Source organism: Perca flavescens, chromosome 4, assembly GCF_004354835.1.
Source record: "Perca flavescens isolate YP-PL-M2 chromosome 4, PFLA_1.0, whole genome shotgun sequence".
NCBI lineage: Eukaryota > Metazoa > Chordata > Actinopteri > Perciformes > Percidae > Perca > Perca flavescens.
This window is the reverse complement of record NC_041334.1, coordinates 31,590,005-31,608,652: the sequence shown is the minus strand read 5'-3', so window position 1 is coordinate 31,608,652 and position 18,648 is coordinate 31,590,005. Positions and strand designations below refer to the sequence as shown.

Below are 18,648 nucleotides of genomic sequence, written 5' to 3'. Positions count from 1 at the left end.
AGAGAGAGAAACGGACTAAGCAGAGAGTGGTCGCGCCTGACTCAGCAACATGCACGCGGGCATACCAGAAGCAGCGCGCGCCAACACACGCACACCAGGACCACGCTGTCCACATGCGGGAAATGACAGTCAAAACATAGTTTTACTCTTTGTCGCCTATTAAAGCTGTCAGTTTCATTTATAAACAATTAAAGAACGAGAGCGTTAGCCTCTGGTGATTGCAATACAAAGATAATAATAACATCCATTCTCTTGTCCCTGACTCACAAAGACAGACACACTCCACCACATAAATAGACAAAGGAATTGCCAAGATCACCATGGGATGCAATGTTAATGATAGTGATAATAATAATATTCATAATGATAATGAAGTGTTAGGAGACTTTTTGCTGACTTAGCAAGAAAATAGCCTACTTTAACTGGCTTTGTGGGTGTTTTGTTTTGGGAGTCAGTCATTAGGCCTAGAATAAGGTGATACTGGTATCTGGTAGTCCCTCTTGGGCAAACTCCAGGGCTTTCAGAGATTTTTGAAAGAAAGAATAGCTTAAGCCTTAAAGGTTTTATCAGAGCCTCATGTGTCATTCATAATCACACATAATTGAATAATGCAAGAATACAAACCCAACAGAGAGTATTTGAATGCCCTGCAACAATGTAATTCCTTGCTGTTTATGCTGTGCAGTACTCTCCCTCTGGAGTAAGATGCTAGCCCTGCTAAGCAGTTTCCCCTGGATAGTCTGCGCTTTATCTCTACAAAGAGCCCTCCACTTGACCTATTGCAAATCTGCACATAACGGTGCCTGCATTGTATCAGGATTCTCAATTTAACTTGCATAATTATATTTTAATATTTAATGTGTAGTAACTTTGCAGAAGTGCTCTGCCCCCTTGTTCCACATAACCCAGGGCCCTGTACATTTCTTGATTGTATTAAAAGCGTCACAGAGGCAGAGGCTTTTGACTGTGCTGTGAGTGTTCTGTAGGCCCGCAAGAGAAACCAGCATCATTCATGCACAGAGGAACATCATACCACGTAGCCTTTGTGTTTTCAACCAATGGCATTTGCAGTTCTAGGACCATGTCACTGTGATAGACTTCCAAAAACACAGAAATAATCAGAATGTGACAGGCTGCCGTGGCTCTTTACATCAAATGGTTAACAAATTGTCACCAAATTATTTTGCACAGCGTGTTAAGTATAGGATGGCTGTGCAATAAATTATGATTTTTTCACAAAAGCCACATAAACAACCTCACCTTTGACATTTTTGCAATATAAACTGTATGACAGTGTGGGGGTTTCCGCAGACGTGGGTGTTTCCCAAGCGGGAAGGACCAAACAGAGGACAATATATCAAGATGCATAATGGGAATTGTAGGAGCTAGCATTTTTGGAGCTCGACCCATTCTGACTAAAACCAACCTTCAAGATATCTCGGCCGCAGCTTTACCAATTTTGACCATTCTTTTTTCAATCTGTTTCTTGCAAGTCCCCCAATTTAAGTCAGTAAGCTTTAAGAATGACAGTGCCACATCAAATCCATAACATAGCAAATGTAACAAAGTCAATAGATAACATCATGAATAAAGGGAATAGTTTGACTTCTTTTTTTCCTGCTAAGAGTTAGATGAGGTTTGAATGTTGAAAGTTCAAAACAAACCTCTGAATTTTAGAATATGCACCAGGGGGCCCATGGGAAGCAGCACCTTTCAGCAGCCAGCCACAGTATACCTGTCTGAAGCTGCTGTCAACACACCTTTTAACAACCTCAGGGTTTGGCTTGATGTCCTCAGCAAGGTTTTATTTTTTATTTATTTTAGCAGTTGCTCGAGCATTTTTTTTGCCAATGGACAAAAAACTTTTAACAGAACACATTTCAAATGCAGCATGTGACCTGATATTCATCTGTCATCAGAGGGAATAAACAGACATGGATATTACAAAAAGTAGCCAGTATTGTGAGTTTGATATTTATATTTTACATTAACGATTTTCCACTTTAGGACAAGACATTATCGATCAGTATAAACCTTTTTATCTTATTGATTGATTCACTGTATGCATAATTCATGAGGAATATTGAAATGCAGAGGAATACACTAGTGTGGGTACGCATTTATGCCACTACCCGATTTGAAAACAGAGAATCTGAAATCAAAATGCATCCATAAAAACTTTATTTACATGATTGTTTTGAGATGCCAGATGTTCACCTAACATGGCAATATGTGACTTGATTTTTTTGACTCAAACATTTTAGTATCTTGTAAACAATGTAAACAGACCCAGTTTTAAGCCCTAATGGTTACTAGAGGTAAAGCATGAAATATGTGACATTTAAAGTCTGACATCATTTCTATAGAGTCATCATGCAATAATTTAGAGGAGATCGGGGGAGACAATAGAAAACTCCTTCAACATCAATTAAAAATAAAATGAAATAAAATTCTAAAACTATAGGGGATGCAATCATCCTTATCAATCATTTACACTACTAAGTTTCTTCTCAGCTGCCGCAGCTTTGGCCCTTTCCACCTTGCCCTTCTCTCCCTGGTAGAAGTCTGACTCGATCCAACATGTGTCCTCAGAGAGCTTGACATAGACATCTCCATTGGTCTCGGTGACCATGTGGATCCGCTGCTTCACACCCTTGGAGTACCATCTGGGCACAGGCGGCTTTTCCCTGGGGTCGGTGCCCTTATATATGCCCTCCCCGTCGGCAAGAGAGATCTTGTACTTGTGTTTTGGACAAATTATGCACAGCTTGTCGGCAATTTCCTGTGAGTGTGTTGAAAGAAAGCAGGTAAACACCCTCATGTGGGATGATTGTAGGTCATTTAGGCCCTTCAACATTAGCATAATATTATATTAATGTTATGCAGGCTTGGTATCTTAATTACAGTAGCCTATATTCCTCTATGTCTCAGCCCAGCAGGTGCCTTTAAGGATTACAGTGCATATGAAATAGCCTGTGAAAGCATGAATGTGGTAACACAAAAGTACAGTCCATTACTTTAACTTAACTTAAATGGCATTTTGGGTTCTTTAGTCAGACACAAAAACAACCTCTAATCTCTTAAATCAAATGTAAACCTCACCTCAATGTCTCCATTCTCCAGTGCTCCCCCAGCATCTGTTGAGAGGGTAGAGGATCAGTGTATTGCAGAATAAGCAAACAGTGTACAGCACACAAACCTTTTGCTGACTGGACACACTTCAGAGGTGATAAGTGCTAAAATGTTCTAGGGCAGGGGTCTTCAACGTTTTTTTAAGCCAAGGACCCCTTAACTGAAAGAGAGATGGAGCCGGGACCCCCTACTACAGATATTGTATAAAATTAAGTTGTGTATTTAACTGAGCCTACAATAACGTGTATGGCGGCTTAAAGCCTTTATACATACCTTTTTTTGCATAGCATACTAAGCAATCAACATCAAAATTGTTGGCATGATTTTATAAATCATGTTTTCATGTTAATCATACATGTGGCACAGTGAATGCTTAGGATGAACTGTATCTGTGGATGGCTATCTTGGTGACTACCTTACCTATACTGTAGGTCAGCAGTGGGGATTTTTATTTGCTTAATAATAATATGTTGGATTCATGTTAAGACTTTCATTTTTGAAAAAAACTTAAAAAAATTAACAATAATTTGGCGGCCCCCCCTGCATTGACTCTGAGGAGCCCCTAGGGGTCCCGGACGCCCTGTTGAAGATCCCTGTTCTAGAGATAACAGCGTAAAGCAGCTCAGTGTTAAATGACCCCTAACAGGATGTCAATCAGCAGCAACTCATTTTTGAATTGGTTCAGTGGAAGTACGCATTTGTCAATAACACCTTTGATCCAGACAAGAATATGAGTTGAGCACAAAAAGAACTGAACTCACGATAGCAGTAAGAGTCTATAGCATAGAAGACGGTCTGGTGGTAAATGATCAGTATATCCCGACCCTCTAGTGTTCTGAAAGAGCGCTTTGCTTCAATAAGTTCATCCTTCTTCCCCACAAAATGAAGCCCTCCAGGCTGCTCCTTCTCCATGGCTCTGTGAAATGCTTTTCAGAAGGTAAACAGGAAATATCACAATTAAGTATTCATCATAAAGAAGCATGTTCATTTTCTTTACCAAATCACAACATTGGTTGTAACTATCCTGCAATAAAAAACTAGATGCTGTTTTTCTGGGTGAGAAATTCAACTGAAGTCTTAACTACACATGAAAAGTTTGGTTTAGTCACTGGGATTATTTAGTTGGCACCTCCCATCACAGTTGTCATCTTAAATTAAGTCCACAACACCTCCATAACATTCAGCTTGAAGCATCTGAATTAAGCAAATCTCTTGGCACTGATCAGCTCTACTCCAAACATACTCAGACTGCAATACTAATTCCTAATATATGTCTCATCATCAATAAAACCATTAAGAAACTTGTAAGAGACTAAGGGGAGTGCAATCCTTTTGCAGATTAGAAGTGGACTTGTATCTATTCAAAGTTAAAGTTATTTTTTTTAGCTTGTTGTGCATTTCCTTAATACAAAAAAAAATACATACCAGTCAAGTGCCTAATGATTACAGAATGTATGACCTACATGAATGTCACTATTGTACAAAAGCATTGGTCATATAGAGACTACAGGCTCACATCCATGTGTAATCTCTGTGACAGTCAGTAGCCTATTTACAAAAGAATATCCGGAAGCACAGGAACCTGATCCCAAGAGTGATTCATGTATAGCGGAGTGGAATAATGAGCACTTCAGTGCAGGCTGAATAAGCACAGTAGTAGTGGCAGCGAAAGTCACATTTCCTGAGGCTTCTGGCTAGACCACAGACAGCTACATGCTATGAAGAAAAGAGCTATGGAAAAGCTAAATATTTGTACATGTCAGGAAAAAGAAACATTTTCTTCAAATGAGCCCTAAGGGACTACAGGATAAATGGGTTACATTGTGTTTATGCATTCCATCTGTCTGACTCTCTCTATATATTTTACTTGAAAATAACAAAACATGTATTTTGGGCGTCTTTTTGTCTTTACCTTGAAACTAAGCAGCGGTCTCCTCCGTCATGCTGAACAACTGTACTGCTGACGCCCGGCTTGCGTGGTAAGGAGGCCCCATCTCTATTATCTTCAGACACAATCTGTCTTCAGTTGGCCCTATCTACACTGGGTACATTTCTTATCTGTCTCCCACAGGCACCGCGGTTACACGATTGTGAAGAAATATATACCGTAAGTTTGTCATAAAGCGATTTGTTTAATCTGTCATTGTGAGAGATTTACAAACAAATTAATCTATTTAAATCAAATCAAATAAAAAAAAAAATATTATTATTTATTATTAGGGCAATTTAGTCTGATCCGTTTTGTGTCCCTAAAGTAGGCCTATTCTTATTCCTATAACCGTGATCATCTTTAGTAGTAGTAGTACGTAGTAGTAGTACCTAGTAGTAGTAGTAGTAGTGGAAAGTAAGTAAGTCTATTTACTGAGTAGCCTACTAAGTACTGTGCCTAAGTACCATTTCGCTGTAGCCTACTTGGACTTGATACACCTATATAAGATAGTGTATAATAATTATATATACCATTACATTATAATAACATAGGCTATCTAAATATAGCCATTCTGCGTAAGGAGTATTTTTACTTTTAACTTTAAGTAATTTGAATACATCTTTCACCACTGGCAGTAGGAGTTCCTTCAAAGCATATGTGTCAAAGCATTTTTTCTTGCATCTTGCATCACCAGTAACTGGCGGTCAACACATTGGATTCTTTTTATATACTGTCTATGATTGGATGCAAACCACCATTAAAACCATACTATTCATTTTACAGTCAATGGTTAAAACACACAGAAGAAGAAGAAGAAGAAGAAGAAGAAGAAGAAGAAGAAGAAGAAGAAGAAGAAGAAGAAGAAGAAGAAGAAGAAGAAGAAGAAGAAGATGAAGAATAAGAAGAAGAACAACAACAACAACAACAACAACAACAACAACAACAACAACAAGAAAGCGGAACTGTTGTTGTATGTCCGTCTTCAGAGAGGACCGGACTCATTTTGTAGAGCACCGCTGAGCTCCGCAGTGCTCTCAGCCGGTGAGAAACAAAAACTACGAGCCCATTCAAAACTTGTCACAATTGTAAAATTAAGTAAGTAACTTCTCCTCAAACCTACAGTCTGTGTTTACGTACGGCAGAACAGTGAGCATGTTTTGTAAAGTAAGATCAGAAAGTACAACATCCTGAGCACCTCGCTAGATAGCTAGCTAACAAAAATGCTAAAAGGTTTCTTTGCTCTGGTAAATAAATATTCCTGCTGTTGCAGCAGTGTTGTACGTGGGTCTGTACACCTGTAAAAGTTGCAGTGTGCTAATGCCTGTCAGTCATAGCGATGTAGAAGCCATTTTATTTTATATAGCTTTCTATATAATTATGTTCAAAATCATAACTTTGCTTGGCAGGCTCAAGTCAAAAGCAACACTGCTGAACTTTGTCCTGACTGGTCGATTCACCAGCAAAGGCTAAAGTTAGGCTAGTATGTTGAACGAGAAGAATAATAGGGGAGCTGGTGATACTGTCCAGTCTTTCACATGTGGATGTACCCCCAATACTAGGGCTGCACAATTAATCGCATTTTTTTCGAAATCGCAATATGGACTAGTGCTATATTCCATATCGCAATATTAACAATATTTGTTAAAGGCAAAATATGTGTCAAACCATTCTGAATTCAGTTTTGTGGTGCTGCAGAGACCTCCCAGCCTACAAATCGTAACCTACAGACTAAAGAATTATTATTTTTTTGTTTGCTACAGATCCTCGCTAAAATCACACAATATTTTCATATTTTGCAATGAAAAGGAGAATAATAATACAATAATGATCATTTCCTGCAATGTCGTGTATCATATGGCAATATCAGTCAAAATAATTGCAATTACGTAGCTCTTTTCCTCATATTGTGCAGCCCTACCCTATACTATTGTATGTATATATATATATATATATATATATATATATATATATATATATATATATATATATATATATATATGCATGGACTTTACCTGTCACATACACTTTAAAACTATTCTACTTTTACTTGCAAAACAACATCTGGAACATGTACATCTACCCATGTAGAAGCAAGATTATGAAAAAGTAGTAACATGAATCTTTTTAAAGTTTTTTTCATTGTACTGTAAATTCAATAATCCACGGTAATGTAACCCACTCAAAAATTGCAGGGTTATTTTATTTCTTTATTAAAAACAGACCTTAGCTCTACTGGACAGGTTGCTCGCTGCAGCGTTTTGTTTTCTATAGTAGAATTCTGTAACACTGAAAGTAATGTCAAATGTTGTGTTTGTGTGTGAAATTTGTTGAACAGGGAGATGGCGCTGCGTGCTTGTGGCTTCATAGTGTTTCGACGTCGAGCCAGTTGTGTCCCTCCACCAGACAACATTGAGTACCTCCTCTTGCAGACCTCTTATGGGAAGCACCACTGGACCCCACCCAAAGGTGTTTACAAGTTCAAAAAGAGTACATTTATCATGTAGTTCATATTACACTCGAATGAGCTAAATTCCACTTGTATAACTTTAGATTTTTGTGCCAGTTACGTCTAACCTGTTCCCCATCAGGTCATGTGGATCCAGGTGAGGACGACCTCACCACAGCTCTGAGGGAGACCAAAGAGGAGGCGGGGCTTGGGGCAGAGCAACTGCAGGTGATTGACGGGTTTGTGCAGGAGCTGCACTATGAGGTGCAAGGCAGACCCAAAGAGGTGCTGTACTGGATGGCCGAGCTCAGAGACCCGGGGACAGCGGTGACTTTGTCTTCCGAGCACAAGGACTACCGCTGGGCCCGGCTGGAGGAAGCTTGCACTCTGGCTCAATACAAAGACCTGCAGGACACACTGAGAGCAGCACACAGACACCTGGAGGCTCAGCAGGACAAACAGCGATGAACCAGAATGAAGATTGTGCAGACGGGATAGAAGCGAAAGCTGCAGCTTGCTTCCAGTGTGACCGTGTGTCTGCAATTTATGCGTTTGATGATTTGTCTCAGTTAGGTTCATATACTGTTGAAGTTAAACACTTGTCTCTGCTGTACTGTATAATGTCAGGCTGAGTTGATTTCCTTTTTTTTAAACACAGTTGGGTATGGAGGAAAGGAATCAATGCTTGGAAACCAGATTACTGATTTGATCTTAGTGTCTTTAACCCTCTAAAGTCTAAGGGCATTTTTAGATATATTCATGTATTCTCCTTTTAAGGGTATTTGCATATAACCTGATCCCAATGTGTTTAATATCAAAATGTTCAGAACAAACTCAGCTTTCTGTATAGTGATGCCCAAAATAGTTCCAGAGCAAGGTATAAAGAGATACTTTGGCCCTAAAGTGGAAATATTTCTCAAATCTCTTGTGAAAACATACCTACACTCAATTGTTTTGGTCCTTGAAATTAGTTTACAAAAGTTTTGTAATATGTGAATAAAATCATAAATAAATCTAGTCTAAAATGAAATTTTGTAATACCGCTTATTGAGTAGGAGTGTTGTCAAACGCCGGTGTGTCTTTTGTCCTCACAGGGTTAAAGGTAAATATAATGAGAGTTAAAGAGAAAACAAAAGGAGACAGACACGCACTTATCAGTCCCTGGAACTCAGTGAAGCAGCATAAACCTAAAGAGGGGGATATGTTTTCATTCTGTTTTTATCAATCTATAATTCTAAAATGTGAAAAATAGATGGAAGGTGAGCTCATACTTCCTAAAAAGACAGTATCCAATACTGGGGTGCTCAAGCAAAAGGATAACTGGATGAAAATAAATTGTAAGCAGTAGATGTTGACACAGGGTGGAGACAAAAACAAGGAATCTGGTAGGGCTGTAGAAATATAACAATACAACTTTGATTTTTTTCCCTGCTCTCAGCATCCAAGTAAAAGTGAGATACACCTATTACTTTTGCAAATTAGTTATGGTCTAGAAACTAAAAGCTGGTAATGGGAATCATCTTTTATGCTAGAAACTATAGTCATAAGACCATTATCATGCAATGACTATGGGTGAACGTACACATCGCACATGACAAACAAACATCTGGCTAACCATATTTTTCAGGGGTGATATGTTCTAAACTATATATATTATATAGCCCTTTTTATATGAATAAAACCATTTGCGAACAGGCAGAATTACCACATCATAAATGAAATTGTGGAAACTTGAGACATTGACAGGTTTGTTTACTCTTTGTGGTGTCTGTCCTTGACTGAGGAAGGACTAGTATATATATATATATATATATATATATATATATATATATATATATATATATATATATATTAAGCTATTCCTCAGTAAAAAAGCAAGTAATTTAAGACAAACAATAATGTCATTGAAACCAGTCAGCATTGGTACCCAATCCTCATTATGAGATGAGATGATTGAGCAGTGGTTTTATGTACTGTCAGCGTGGACATGGTAATAATCTGTGCAAAAATCATAATATTCAATGTGTTTTTTAATCCAATCACCTACAACCGAAAAGCAGGAAGTAGCACACATACATTTTATCCAAAGCTCTTGTTGTCTCACAAGCAAATAGTAAAATTCAAGTGAGACATTAAACTTGACCCTGGTTACTGGTACTGCCACATTGAACTCTATACAGTACAGGAATGTCTTGCTCTCAACACCATGCTGCAGGATTAATACCTATTAATATTAATATCTAATCTTCTGAAGGGATGAAATAAGAGTAATTAAAGAAACAATTGTATTCTTGCAACTCATAACGCTGAGAGGAAGCGCTCACTTCAATTAACTGCGATTTTTCTTCTGGGTATTTTAAAGACATGGGAAAGTGAGCGGGAGGTCAGTGAAAGTGCCCAAAGTAACTTATGTCTTTCTGCTTTCATAAGGCATACACAATGTACTACAAAGAAGCACTGTACATTGAACAAAAGCTAAAATATTGCTTTGAGACCCATCAGGGCATCATTGATCCAGTAATTATTTTCATGCCCGGTAGAGCAGAAAAGCTCCTCTATCAGTGATAAAGGACAGCTAATTGCTCTGAATTAAAATTACAGTTCTCTTCATGATTAAACATTTGCTTTGCAACTTTATGTGTCATTTTATAAGCTATGGAATATCTTAAAATATGCTCTAAGCATTCAGTATCATAATGCATTTTAATTAGGGTGCATTTATGGACCAAAATGTTTCACAAGTGTGGCCATCTGTTCACAAAAATACTACTCCCATCGATTTAAGGATTTCAGATATTAATTTTTAAGATGTCTGCTTCCATCCCAGTACAATGGAGGTGAATGGACTTTTGTTTGTGGTGCACAAATCATTGAAAAATGTTACTAAAATCATTCAACAGCAACATGACTTGCCCAGTACAATGGCACACTGTCAACAGGTTTCATAGGGATTTTAGGAAAAAGTAAAAAAAACACAGTGAGGTCTGTGGATTATCCAGAACAACAGGGGCATTATTTACACATGTTGCTGTAGGATTTTTTTTAAATGTAATTTTCTTTCAATGATGTGCGCAATACAAACACATTTCCATTCAAATCAATTTATTGGATCTCAGATATCTCAACATATGGACAAATTAAACTACTAATAATAAACCCCTAGATACCACTAGCAGTATGTTTTTTTAATGTAATTTGGGTGAACCAACACTTTACGCTAATACATTTATTATAGCACACTTACAATCCATGTAGCATGTAGTAGTGACGAGTGGTCAATAGCAAAATAAGGTGAAAACCTTTCAATGGGCTTCAATGACATACTGTTTTATTTTGAATGATTTTCCAACTCCACCACAATAACTGTATGCCTCCATTTGCATATCACTCCTAATTCTACTCCAAAAACCAGCTTGCTGTGTTGTCTGTTTTCCATGACGTGGGCTTAGCAACAGATATCAAAGCTATATTGCAAACAAACCCAACACTCTATTTATTTAATTTTTACAATAGAAACTTTATGAGTGACATTCGCATCCTCACAAACACAAAATGATGAGGAAAGAAAATGACATAAAATCAAAGAAAAACCCGGCAGCATTAGCATCAATGGGTGTGGACACACTCAGGTCAGTCCATTGAGGGTGTGACCGTGTGAGGGCCTTTGTATGTAACACTGTGTATGGAATAACATCTCAACATCTTAGACTGCAGTCTGTTTTAGTTTGTCATTTCTTAGGTTGAGTTTGGGAATTATTGTCATCCGTCAGAGATAATTGTTGGTTGCTCTCTCCCCTCAAAAGGCCTCCATAGCTTTTCTCCACCTGCCCTCATTATATAAAAAAAACAAGGCATACATTTAAGTACAAAAATGGAGGATTTTAAGATTAAAGAGGTCTAAACTGATCATTGAATTGCTATCATAAGGGCTACACTATGCCACAGAAACAATAATTTGATTGATTTCTAAATTTGTGATGGAAGGCAATTTTGTAAATGAAAGCACTTGTTCGACATTTTGGAAAATATGCTTACATTTGCTTTCTTACCTAGAGTTAGATGATAAGATTGATACCACTTCTCATGTGTTAGACTGGTAAAGATCTTCTCATCTCAGCCACAAAGCAAATTAGCATATCTCCCAATATGTCAAACTAATCCTTTAACAGATACACCTGACATTGGTACACATTACTAGGATTTATCTTATTCTCTGTATGGTGACGGGTGGGCAAAAAAATGGGGAACAAATCAAGAAAACTTCAGAATTTCAGACAATAATCCCCTTCCTGTTGTGCCTTGATATCAAATCCATTAAAGACCCCCTTCCTCAACAGAATCCAGTCTCTGGGAGCCTCGACAGCACAGGGCCAGCAGGAAATGTTTCACTCCTTTGGCTTCACATTAAAATCCAAAATGTATCTCTTTAAGAGTTTATTCAAACAGCGTTAAATCCACCACATGCATCCATAGCTCCACAGTATTTAAAATGAACGCTTGTGGGGCTGTACTTGGTTTCCTTGGCATAAAAATCCATCCACGGTTTGCGCAGTGCTCTGTTGTGTTAAAAAAAAGGGCAACAGATTATAACCCACAACGATAAAAACACAATGTGTGGCTTAATTGATGCCATACAAGTAATATTTGCCACATAATGCTGTTCAGTGTGTCCAAAAGTTCAACACTCAGATTTCTTCTTATTATTTTTTAAATCAGTCAAATCCTCAGCCAGTTCGGGCCTCACCAAAACAGCATTAGAACGCTGTGCAAACACACAATCTTTTCTCAACTGGACAAAGTCCAAAAGGTCATTTGGGCAAACGTACTGTAGTAGTGACAGAAGTCTGCACCTGTTCCACAGAGACAGGAACAAGAGAACCCTGACATTGTAGTCAAAAGATGAAGAGTAAATGTAAATATCCACACACAAACACACAGATAACAGGCAATCAAGTGTCAAATTCATTCAAATGCGTAAGCTAAGCTGCATGTTGATTTTTGTCTCTGTCGATAAACAGTCTGGATGTGGTGTAGCACAGGAACAACGTCCACATTTTCACTAAATCGCATTTAAGCTTAAATCGAGTTACGGCGCAAAAACGTAACATTTTCACATCTATCGCAAACATAATGTGTCTCGAGGAGAATGTCCCTACAGGTGACATTTTGATTTTTAAAATGTGACTCCAGCCTACCAGGAAGAAAACAACTTAATCAGGACCAACAGCAACACTCACACGCTGGCGGTGGGTTTGGAGACTTTCAGTTCACTCTCTCTGCCCTATAGAACCACCCAGTGATGCAGAAAGTAAGAAAAGGAGGTGGAGGTGAGGATCAGTTTGCGTGTGTGAAGTTTCTCTTGGACTGTTTTTTTTTCTCTCTCAGTGAAAGTCTATCGAGGCCCTGAGGTTTAAGAGGCAGAGAGAGGCGTAGGAGTCGACGTGAGAAAAGGTTTGAACCTTGTCCACCCCCTAACCAAATGGCGTTGCTTGGAGGGATCATGAGGGAGCGGCTGCGATGGACACTACTGAAGGTGGGTCCAAGAGGGTGGAGCCACAGTCAAGCCTGTGTTCGCAAGTTAAAGTTGACTGATCAGTCGAACAGACAGGCGTGAGAGGGACAGAGACATTCTGCCACGGGGGCACACTGATGGACAGTGACAGGAGAAGCTGGCCAGCTCATCGGCTGGTTAATGAGCCAAACAGCATGTGTCCATCAGCCAGACTGTCTGAGCCCTCCCAGAAAATACAAAGGACAAGTCAGGGAGGACAGAATGCCTAAACAGAACTAAACGAAAACAACAACAAAAAGTACATTAAAAACAGCAACACGTAAAGACACATTGGATAGAGACAATCTTTGAAAACAAAACCGGACAATGTGACATGGACTAGCCTGACAAAGAGCCGGCCAGCTACAGTGGGGTTCAAGAGACCACCACAAGGACAGTTTGTTTTCATCATTTATCAAAAACTAAGACAATTTGTTTACTTTGCAGACGGTTGTTTAGAAGTGATATGTGATATTTATCTTTGGGAAATGCTTGTTAAGTAATTCAAATACTGGCATATGTGAGAGGAAGATTCAAAAATGTTTGTCTCACCATGTACGCAAGTGTTACACATGTATCCTACACAATGTTCATTATTATGGTATTTTAATAACTAATGACCCGTTACTACGGTTTATGCTTAATCATGATAAAAAGCTGGAAAGATTTTCACAAGATTGAGTTATTCTCATCCTAGTCTGGTTTACCGGATGTCCACTGTGCGTACAAAGCCTGACGCACCGGAAATATCAGGCATACTCATCCTCTTCCACTATTTATTTTGCAAGGGCATATTCGCTGCATCTGGGGCTTAGCGCCACCCAGGAAGATTGTGATTGGTTTAAAGAAATACAGACAAGCCAGAGTGTTTTTTGCCCTATCCCAGAACGTTAACTTGTGCAGCCAGACCAGACTCCAGCGCTGACACAGCACTGTGGACATAGGTCTGGCAATGCGGGACTACTCTCATCTCATACAAGGACAAGACAGAACTAGAGATGGCACTGTGGTTTTAAATTATCATCTTTATGCATCTGCATCCAAGACAAAAAGCCAACGCATCAAACAAAGTCCTACTCAAGCTGACCAAAATTACAGTCAAAAGACCAACAAACTGTAGCAGTTACCAAACCACTTCTTTAATGGCAAAACAAGTCTAATGGTTTGGCATGGATGGAACTGAAATTTCATTGTTGATGACTAAAATTCAACTTTATAGTTGCAACCAAACAACTAACAGTACATACGTGAGGATTTGGTTGCATAAAAGAGTGATGCAACAGGGCCGAAAAACTACTTTTATAAATAATCACTTGTGGGGATGTTTTGCTTCGTCTGGAGTCGGTAACTCGCAGGTGATTAATCACACCGTAAAGTGGGATGAACTGTAGAGGCCGTAGAGTAATACCGCTCTATTCCGCAGAGGCATGCCGTCATTGTCATTTCCGCATCCTCAACGGCAACATTTAAATAAAAAAACAGGGCGCCTGTATAGCTCGGTTGGTAAAGCGGGCGCCCACATATAGAGGTTTACTCCTCGACGCAGGGGGCCCGGGTTCGACTCCGACCTGTGGCCCTTTGCTGCATGTCATTCCTCCCTCTCTCCCCTTTCATGTCTTCAGCTTTCCTGTCAAAATAAAGGCTGAAAATGCAACATCAAAAACACTTGGTGGTGCTCTCAAACAGTGCTGGAATCATTTCAATTCTCAAACTCTGCGAAACATCTGATGCCAGACAGAGTGCAAGCTGTAATTAAGGCAAACGGTGGAAACACCAAATTCTGACTTGAGTGAAAACAGTACCAACAAACCTTTTCTGAAAAACTATGTAACATTATTTGACTACAACTACTATTGTGACCAATCATTGTATTAGTTTAATAAATGATGAAACGTTTATTTTGGCAGTTGACTGTTGACCCCACTGTATGTGCAAACGCACATACACACACAGACACAGACACCCACACACACATACACACTCCAACACACATACACACACCAACAGACACCCACACACACAGACACACACACAAAATCGGAACGTAACACATAAAAGAAGGAGGGTGGTTGGGGGAGTTGGCAGGGAGGAGTTATCATCCAGATCATCATGAGTCTTCGTTGCCAGAGTCGTCTTGGTTGTCGTAACGTCTGGTGGACGTCCCGCCGTCCTCCGTGGGGCTGATCCCCCCGGCTTCACCTACAGACTCCATATCGCTCTCGTCTTCCTCCTCGTCCTCCTCTTCCATGTCGTCGTCGTACAGGTCGTCATAGAGAAGGTCTGAACTGCTGTCCTGGGAGGGAACCCTGGTCTGGACGCAGTACTCGGCCAACGTGGTCGGCACCTTGACTCCATCGCGCTCAGCCTCGGCTGCTGTTGACATCACCTGCTTCCTGTGGCCCAGATAGGGGAAAAAAAATAAATAAAAAAAGTCAGTGTTAGAGTCAACGTTATCCGGACTGACCGGATGATTCTCTGTAAGCATATTCTACATTTGTCTGGATTAAATACTGTGAATTACCTGATAATCTCTGCATACTCCTTGTCCTTGCCTTTGCTGTCCCTCCATTTGCGAAACATGACAGACGCGTCCACGTTAGCCGGGGAGAAGGTGTTGGGCTCATTAAGCAGAGAGATCACACTAAGCAGGATTGTCCTGATCGGGACAGAACCACACACAAACAAACACAGAAACACTGTCAGTGTATGAAACAAAATCTCTACATGGGCCTTTTGAAATTGTAGTTGGTTAGCTTTATCCTAGTCTATATCCACAACGTTCCGCTTCCGGGACTGTTCAGGTGCTGCCGGAAATTCCACCAGATGGCTTTCATTTCGGCCGGATGTCTGTTACCTTCCACTTTCTTTGTGTTGGCATTTTAAACTCCGGTGGATTTATGGGGACTATGGTTAACTGCTCCTCAGGTCTCTGCAGGGTAAATCCAGACAGCTAGCTAGACTATCTGTCCAATCTGAGTTTTCTGTTGCACGACTAAAACATCCTTTGAATGTACACATGTTCCACCAAAACAAGTTCCTTCCCGAGGCTTTTTTGCAGAGGCACCGTGGCTCTGTCCGGCGCTTAGCACCGCCCATGACGATTCTTTTTTTATTCTTTGCCATTTTTAGGGCTTTATTTGATAGGACAGCTTAGTCATGAAAGGGGAGAGAGAGGGGAATGACATGCAGCAAAGGGCCACTGCGGTGAGGACCGAGCCTCTGTACATGGGCGCATGCTCTACCAGGTGACCTACCCAGGCGCCCCACCATGACGATTTTGATTGGTTTAAAAAAATGCTAATAGCGATAGACCGATTTTATCGGCTGGTCAATATATCGGGCCGATGCGCAGCTGCTGCGTTCACCGGACATTTTGTGATGACCTGATTGTATGAGAGTCTTATAATATGTCAGCAAGCAATGCATCATCAAGGCTGTGTTGTAGATGTTGATGAAAGCCTCTTACCCTTGCACAGTTAACCATATGCATTGCACCCATCCATATGATGCACATTGCACACATAATTTGGGTGATATGAATGTAAGAGGATTGCAGAAGTGACACTGATCTGTGTTTTTGTTTATTATTTTTAAAGAAATGGCAGAGCAGATTCCGAAAACAAATCCAGTGTGGCAGGGTTTACATTTTTATGATGTAAATTGAGGGAGCAAAAGCAGTATTGGCTCAAGAACATCGGCAGCCCGTAACAATCATCGGCTAAGGCTGATGAAAAAAATAAAAACTGTTTCGGCACTAAAAAAAATCCATATCGGTCGATCCCTAAATGCTAATAAACCAGAGCACGTTTTTCGCCCATCCCGGAATGCTGTGTGGACTAGCCAGACCCTCCTCCGTAGCGCTGTGTAGGAAGGTCTGGCAAAGAGAGACTATCTTCATCTATACCCAGACCGTACCTCTTTCCCTTTGCAGCTCAATTACATACTGCACCCAATCTGCCTCGGTTTTCAAATACAGACTCAGCACTTTACCTCTACTCCTCGACAAAATGAGTCTTGCTGACTGAGTTACTCTGCAGCAGTGTCTTGTTCTTAAGGTGTTACACTGAACAAAGGAATGCTAAAAGTGAACTGTTAATTTACACCATTCTGGTTTTATGCTGTATTTTCATTTTTATTTGTTCTTTTTGTAGGTGAGCTCTACCCCCAACTTTCTTTCTTTTCACCATTTTCAATAGCAGACATGATAGACACAGGAAACGAGGAGAGAGAGAGCGAGAGGTATGACATGCAACACAGGTATCTGGCCAGAATTGCAGTTATGTGCTATATGCCTTAACCGTTTGGCTATCAGGATGGCCCTTACCCTCCGCTTTCTTATCCTATATTCTATATTCGAGAATTCCAGTTTAATAGGAGGTACAGTGTAGGGATCAACGGATACTGGTTTTTCAAGGCCGATCAAGATACCGATTATTAGTAGTTAATGAAACTGATAACCGATATTTGGAACCGATATGCATTTACAGTGAAACTGAAAATCTTTAAGTCAAAATTAAGATATTGGAATTTGACAAACACCAACACAAAACTTTGTTTAAATGCTTTAAGCAAAAATGTAAAAAATTGGAAACTTTCAACATAATACACAGTAAAAGATAGTCCGATAGTGTTGTAGGCGGGACATTAAGTCTAACTCAGTGGTAGGTGAAACCGAAGGAGGGACAGACACAGAGCAGCCCACTTTTAATAATTAACTTTATCGATAATTAGGCAAATAAAACATCGATATAGATAATCCGCAAACTGCAAACTAGTACAGTGCGCCATTGCTGTGCACACTCTTAAAAATTAAGTATATTATACTTATAAACCACTGCTCAAACGAATATCCACATTGTATTAAAAATAACAGAAACGTTATAAAAAGACAGCATGTCTGTGTAGTAGAATGGAATAAAGTGCAAACAGGAGCAGAGGTTGTGTGGCAGAGATTACCTGACGTTCTGGGTGGGGTTCCACCGTTCAGAGGGGAGCTCCCCGCTCTGAGGGTCATCGACAGGAGGGTGCAGGATGGAGATGCACACATCTCCGTTCTGGAAAGAGAACAAGATGCACTGTATAACATCTGTCATGAAGACATGAAGGGGTTTACATTTAGACTATAAATTAGAGATGCACCGATTACAATGTTCTAGGCCGACTCCGATTTCTGATTTTCATTGAGTTAGGCCAGCCGACACCGATTTTAGCCGATTCCGATTTCATTTTTTCTAACCACTTTACAGCACACACAAATATTTATTTTCTATCTTTTCTTTAATAGAACATTTTGCACAGAACATAGAAAAAAATTTTAACAGATAATGGATCACTAAAAATAGAACTATATAAATTACTCCTGGTGTGGGAAATTCACACACATCTAAAGTGCAATGTTAGAACTATTTCCTTCTTTTCACATCCAATATCCAACAAAAAAAATTTGATTTTGGTTTTTGGTGTCGTCCCTCCACGCCCTACTTTTTCCTTGTAGGTGTTGCATATTGCAAACTTGTTAGCTTCTGCACACACGCGCTTCACACCGCGAGCGGGTACGCGCGACATACGGCGGAAAAGTTGAGCGAAAGG

General features: G+C 39.7%; 3 protein-coding genes across 5 annotated transcripts in view; 1 reads left to right on the top strand and 2 right to left on the bottom strand.

Moving 5' to 3' along the window:
• Positions 1-2,184: 2,184 nt before the first annotated feature.
• Positions 2,185-5,203, bottom strand: rfesd (Rieske (Fe-S) domain containing). Its single transcript, XM_028576891.1, has 4 exons — positions 5,045-5,203; positions 3,894-4,058; positions 3,103-3,137; positions 2,185-2,782 (listed from the first exon to the last, which is right to left on the bottom strand). The coding sequence occupies exons 2-4, from the start codon at positions 4,042-4,044 to the stop codon at positions 2,483-2,485; spliced, it is 486 nt and encodes a 161-aa protein (XP_028432692.1). The 5' UTR covers positions 4,045-4,058; positions 5,045-5,203; the 3' UTR covers positions 2,185-2,482.
• An 817-nt stretch (positions 5,204-6,020) lies between these two features.
• On the top strand, positions 6,021-8,538 carry nudt2 (nudix (nucleoside diphosphate linked moiety X)-type motif 2). The gene is made up of 3 exons (XM_028576603.1): positions 6,021-6,157; positions 7,398-7,528; positions 7,651-8,538. Exons 2-3 carry the CDS (start codon positions 7,402-7,404, stop codon positions 7,974-7,976), a joined length of 453 nt encoding a protein of 150 aa, XP_028432404.1. The 5' UTR covers positions 6,021-6,157; positions 7,398-7,401; the 3' UTR covers positions 7,977-8,538.
• Positions 8,539-10,808: 2,270 nt separating this feature from the next.
• The window catches only part of ube2r2 (ubiquitin-conjugating enzyme E2R 2), a 13,123-nt gene continuing 5,283 nt past the window's right edge, over positions 10,809-18,648 (bottom strand). The window contains exons 4-7 of one of the 3 annotated variants that reach the window (XR_003692377.1): positions 18,016-18,113; positions 15,581-15,715; positions 12,335-15,452; positions 10,809-12,064 (exon numbers count right to left, since the gene is read on the bottom strand). Coding sequence is in view for 1 of the 3 variants with exons in the window: in XM_028575459.1 (XP_028431260.1) it covers positions 15,167-15,452; positions 15,581-15,715; positions 18,016-18,113 (519 nt within the window). In the remaining 2 variants the exon portion in view is untranslated. Of the gene's footprint in view, positions 15,453-15,580; positions 15,716-18,015; positions 18,114-18,648 lie in introns of all 3 variants that reach the window. The other 2 variants (XR_003692378.1, XM_028575459.1) reach the window with 2 other exon arrangements.